The sequence below is a fragment of the Orycteropus afer genome, unplaced genomic scaffold (assembly GCF_000298275.1).
Source record: "Orycteropus afer afer isolate SDZICR_OR568_19922 unplaced genomic scaffold, OryAfe1.0 scaffold00317, whole genome shotgun sequence".
Lineage (NCBI taxonomy): Eukaryota > Metazoa > Chordata > Mammalia > Tubulidentata > Orycteropodidae > Orycteropus > Orycteropus afer.
The window spans coordinates 2,579,866-2,586,038 of record NW_006921904.1 but is presented as its reverse complement, the minus strand read 5'-3'; the positions used below and the strand labels follow the sequence as shown (position 1 = coordinate 2,586,038).

General features: G+C 44.3%; 1 protein-coding gene across 1 annotated transcript in view; it reads left to right on the top strand.

The window, feature by feature from the left end:
• The window catches only part of MYO10 (myosin X), a 344,577-nt gene that overhangs the window by 213,122 nt on the left and 125,282 nt on the right, over positions 1–6,173 (top strand). The window contains 2 exon segments of the mRNA XM_042782436.1: positions 2,698–2,827; positions 5,587–5,705. Of these exon segments, the coding sequence (XP_042638370.1) occupies positions 2,698–2,827; positions 5,587–5,705 (249 nt within the window).

The window sequence follows — 6,173 nt, the reverse complement described above, 5'->3', positions numbered from 1 at the left end:
CGCCTAAGGTATTTGACTGTTAACCAAAAGGTTGGCGGTTCAGACCCACCAACCACTCCACAGGAGGAAGATGGGCCAGTCTACCTCTGTAAAGAGTTACCGCCTCAGAAACCCAGTGGAGGGTCACTATGAGGTGAAGTTGACCCAATGGCAGTGAGTTTGGGGTTTTTTGTTTACCTGGGACCACACTCAGAAGAGGACATGGGACAAGGGTTATCATTGCTGATGTCAGATAAATCTTAGCTGAAAGCAGAAAATACAAGAAAGATGCTTGCTTGTGTTTTATTGGCTATGGAAAGGCATTTGACTGTATGGATGGTAACAAATTATAGATAACATTGCAAAGAATGGAAATTCCAGAACAGTTAATTGTGCTCATGAGGAACCTATACATAGACCAAGAGGCAGCCTTTTGAACAGAACCAGGGGATTCTGTGTTGTTTAAGATAAGGAATAGTGTGTTGAATCCTTTCACCATACTTATTCAATCTATATGCTAAGCAGATAATCCGGGAAGCTAGACTATATAAAAAGAATGTGGCATCAGCAAACAAAAGACAGGCATATGAGTTGAACATTTACCTGAGGTAGATACTCTCCTTGGCGAGAACAATCATGGGAGAATAGAAGAGCTGTGTATGCACAGGGAGACAGCTCGGGGCGGGAGTGCATGGAGCAATGGACACAGGGAAGAGGGGAGGAAGTGGGAAGGGAGCTGTTGCATTGTGGTAAATTGTAGTCAATGTCATGAGACAAAATGTATGTGAGCTGCTATATGGAAAGTGAATTTGCTCTGTAAACTTTCACCCAAATCACAATTTAAAAAAAACAAAAAATGTGGTATTAGGATTGGAGGAAGACTCATTGACAACTTGCAATATACACATAATACAACCTTGCTTGCTCAGAGCAAAGAAGACTTGAAGCACTTACTGATGAAGCTCAAAGACCACTTGCAGAGTGGCTAACACCTCAACATAAAGAAAACAAAACTCCTTACAACTGGGCCAATAAGCAACATCATGATAAATGGAGAAAAGATTAAAGTTGTTAAAGATTTCATTTTACTTGGATCCACAATCACCATGCATGGAAGCCAGCAGTCAAGAAGTCAAACAAAATATTGCATCAGGCAAATCCGCTGCAAAAGGCCTTTTAAAAGTGCTAAAAAGTTAGTATGTCACTTTGAGGACTGAGATGAGACTGATCTAAGCTACGGTATTTTTCAGTTGCCTCATGTGCATGCAAAAACTAACGAAGACCAAAGAAGAGTCGATGCACATGAGTTATGGTGTTGGTGAAGAACAGTGAACTGGAACCATGAACTACCCAAAGAACGAACAAATTGGTCCTGAAGAATTTCACCCATAATGTGCCCAAGAAGCAAAGATGGCAAGGCATCTCCTCACATGCTTCAGACAGTATGAGGTGGGCCAGTCCCTGGAGAGGAACAGCATGCTTGGTAAGGTAGAGGGTCACGAAATAGAGGAAGACCCTCAACGAGATAGATTGATACTGTGGCTGTAACAACGGGCTCACGCATTGTGCAGCGATTGTGCGGATGACAGAGGACTGAGCCGTGTCCGGTTCTGCTGTTCACAGGGTCACTAACAGTCAGACCCGACTCAACAGCACCTAACAACAGCAGCAACCTGGGACTGAGACAAGGCCCAAAGTGCTACCCTAGAGGAGTCTCAGGCAGTCTTACTCCCCTGACCCCGACACTCACAGTGACTCATCATGACCCTATAGGACTGAGAAGAACTGCCCGTAGAGTTCCTAGGCTGTAATCTTTACGGGAGTTAACCATTGTGCTGCCACTGCTCGTAGACAGCACTGCGAGTCGGAGTCAACCAGACACCATACAGTGCCTAACATTGTTATGTGTGAAGAAAATAATCAAGTGTTTCGTTATGCTTTGGTATCTGTAGATTACAGTATTTCTTTGTTGCTATCGTAACTGTGACTCGCTGAGAGTGTAACCTTTTGTGGTAGAAGTAGGAGGCTTGTACATAATGTGGGTATTTATTTTTATTCCATTGACTAGGTTATTGTCGGGAGCTCTGGTAGCATAGTGGCTAAGGCACTTGACTGCTAACCAGAAGGCTGGCAGTTCAAACCCACTAGCCACTCCTCGGAAGGAAGATGGGGCAATCTACTTCCCTAGTGACACTGCCTCGGAAACCCAAGGAGGGGTCGTATGAGTCGGGTACGGCTCGACAGCACATAACAACAATAGGTCATTGTTGGGCATCCAACCATTCTTTCTTAATGTTTCTCTCCGTTTATACATGGAGTCTTTTGGGTGGTGCAGACAGCTAGCACACTTGGCTGCCAGTCAAAAGGTGGGGGGTTCAAGTCCACCCAGACGGCCTTGGAAGAAAGACCTGCTGATTGACTCCCGCAAAACCAGCCCTCGAGAACCTGTGGCACAGTTCTACTCTGACGTGCGGGGTTGCCGTGAGTCGGTGTCAGCTTGACAGCCTTGCTTTTTGTTTTGTGTGTGCCTGTGTAAACTGTTTATCTTTTTTAAAAAATGAGTCATTAAAAAAAAAAAAAAGAGTCATTACATCTCTGTTTCTTATGTTCTTGCCTTTAGACCAGCACCTAATCATTTTATAGTCTTGGGCGTTTCTTCATTTTCTTCAGTGTGAAAGAGCCGCATCAGAAAATGAAACACATTTCTTTTTCTTCCAGACGGCCATGGAAGTGATGCAGTTCCGTAAGGAGGAAGTTCGGGAAGTTGTGAGGTTGCTTGCTGGTGTGCTGCACCTTGGGAATATAGAGTTCATCACTGCTGGTGGGGCGCAGGTTTCTTTCAAAGCAGGTGAGCACTTGCCCTCCCGCCCTCTCCTCCTCCTGGTCCTTCCTTCCTTCCTCTCTTTCCTTTTTTTTCCTCTGCCTCCTTCTCTCCTTCCTTGAAAGGCTGTTTTCTTCTGGGAAACTTGAAATACTAAAAGCCATGTGGGACATAGAACATTAGTTTTCCGTCCTTACTCATTCCTGGCCCAGTGAGGAGTAACACAAATGAGACAACAATTTATATTCTTCAGTTCTGCTTTAAAAAAAAAAAAAGTATGACTGTACATATGCATACATACACATACATACACATGATTTCATTATAATGTTATGTGGGACCAGGAATGTTGGGCCATGAAATAATCATAGGTTCCCTTACCTGCCTGTATCCATAGTGACTTCTGTTGCTGTTTTGTATCTGACTTAGTGTGGGTCTTTGGAAAAGCGGGATTGTAAGAACAGAGCAGAGGGTTAGGAAACATCTAAATAAAGTTTTATTGGAACACAACTGTTCATTTATGTGCGTATGTCTGTGACTGCTTTTACATGCAACTGCAGAGTTGAATAGATGCAGTAAAGACTGTTTAGCCTGCGAGACCTGAAACAATCACTGCGTAACGCTTCATGGAGGAAGCTTTGTGTGCCTGGAGCAGAGAGCTGCAGAACTTCTTCTGTATCTGATATGAAATGTGGAGTGGTAAAGGCCAAAGTGTATGAACAGTTACTGATGGAAGGGATGGTGACTTCTGTTCTCGTTTTTACTAAGAAAGTAGGAAAATGGTTCGATTAATTGGAAATATAAACAACAAAGATTCCATGTAGAAAATGTATTTTGAGTCTGCTGACAAACCGTCCTGGTTTGCCCAGAACTTTCCTGGTTTTATCGTAACATTCTTATCACCTGGGAAATGCCTCCATGCCAGCCATCACCAACCAATTAAGTGGTGGCAGGGGGCAATGGTTAAGAAGAAGTTGTCACCTTAGGCTGCCTGGGTTCACAGCTCTGTGCTGGCCCTGTTTCCTTGGATAAGTTAATTATCCCCTCAGCCACAGTAACTTCTCATCTATAAAGTGCCTTTGAGATAGTGTGTCAGGATTAAATGAGATGAAACACATGTAGCTCTAGCAGCTGTCATTTTCCTGGAATAAGTTGTTGTTGTTATGTGCCGTTGAGTCGGACCTGACTCATAGCGACCCCTCCTTGGGTTTCCGAGGCAGTATCACTGTGGAAGTAGATTGCCCCATCTTCCTTCCGAGGAGTGGTTGGTGGGTTTGAACTGCCAGTCTTCTGGTTAGCAGTCAAGTAAGTTCAGGTGTTCTTCACTTTAAGAGGCACTATGCTACCAGAGCTCCCTTGGAATAAGTTATGTATGTATATATATGTATATAAGGAGGTCTGGTAGTATCATGGTTAAGGCAGTTGGCTGTTAACCAGAAGGTCAGCAATTCAAACCCACCAGCTGCTCCGCAGAAGGAAGGTGAGGCAATCTACTTTTGTAAAGGTTTATAGCCTTAGAAACCCAATGGAGGTTGCGGTTTTAATTTTTCTGACAGAAGCAGTATCTGAGGGCACAGAAGCTGGGAATGGGATGCGTTGAAATGCAGCATGGCTCTGGTGGGTCTGGCTCCCTCCAGCAGTTCTTCTCAAACACCCTGCTCCCAGGACCTCTCAAGAGTCTTTATTCCTAAGTCTATTTTGTTTGTTGTTGTTGACAACGTACACAGCAGAACATACCGCAGCTCATTTTCTGCGTGCACAGCTCAGTGACTTCGACCACATTCTCAAAGTTGTCACCATTCTCACCCTCCTTTTCTGAGCTGCTCATTCCTCATCAACGTAAACTCGCTGCCCCCTAAGGTTTCTGTCTGATCTCTTGAGTACTAATGTCAATTTGATCCCTTGTATGTAGTTCTTACGAGATCGCACTGTTCAAAGCAGATATTCTTTGCTAGTTAAGCTTAGATTACTGTTTCGTTTAAAGAAGACTTGAGAGAATGTTTTTGGTTGAAGATTTAAAGATTGTCTCAGGGCAGTGGTTTTGGGGAGTCCATCCAGCCTCCATGGCCCCAGAAAGTCTGGGGGAAATGGAGAGCCGAACCTGTCAATGTCCTTAAATGCCCTGGAGGGCCCTAGAGAGCTTTCCTGTGTGTAGATTATTGCTATGGATGTTTACCATATGAGAAATTAAAATATGCATTTTTAAAATACTTAATTCATTTAAAAATACATATAATAAACCCTTTCTTAAAATCAATACATTTTTCTTTTAAAACTAGTATTTTACAAATCAAATAAATGAGTGAGGAGAGTGAGCCCGTTCTGTTTTTGCAGACTCCTTTCACATCTGGGAGAGTGGAAGGCAGTGGGTCCTGCTGTCGGGTTCTGCGGTCTGTTTGACCGCTCTCATATCTTGCAGCTGTGGGACTCTCCTGTAGCCCAGTGAGAGAATGCAAACAGAAAAGTGAATAGCAGCTTAGTATTGTTAACGAAAATCATTTCGACCTCACAAACGCTTGCAGGATCTTTGTGACCTCACAGGGCCAGCGGACTCCACTTTGAGCACCAGGTTTTCTGTGTTTAACCTAGGAGTCACTGAGAGAATAACTAACTTCTTAGTAAAATGTGTGTTCTCTGTATTCTGCCTGAAGGGATTCAGAAGTGTTCTTCACTTTAAGAGGTCTGTGTGTGGTTAGCTTTTGAACCCATTGGGGTCCAGCAGTCCGTCCCTTCTCTCTGCTCACTGTGGGGCTCACACGTGTCTTCTCCTGTCCTTCCATTGCCAGCTCTGGGCAGGTCTGCAGAGTTACTTGGGCTGGACTCAACGCAGCTCACGGACGCGCTGACCCAGAGATCGATGGTGCTCAGGGGAGAGGAGATCCTCACGCCTCTCAACGTCCAGCAGGTACACACGCTGGGCCGCCTCGCTGCTTACCCCCTACTGCTGGCTTTCCACATCCACGGCTGTGATTAGAACAAGTTACTGCAATGAACCACTCAGTTGAATGTACACGAACAGATCAAGGAAGAGAGATTAAGAAAGAACTGTAAGATGCACAGAGATAACCCAGTCAATGAAATAAAAATAAAAACCTGCTTTGTGTGCAAGCCTCCCATTTATGCCACAAAAGAATTATGCGTGGGGACTGCAGTGATGGTGATCAAGAAACAAAACTGTTTGCAGATAGCAAAGCTTAATAGAACATTCACCAAGAGTCAGAGGCAATAGACCCAGGAGAATAGCTTTCTAAGAGCGAGCGTAGTGTAGTGTTTAAGATGGTGAGCAGATTGCCTTAGTTCGAGTCCTGACCTGTCCACTTACTACTGTCTGTTGTTGCCGTGGCGGCACAGTGATTAGGTGCTTGTCTGTTAA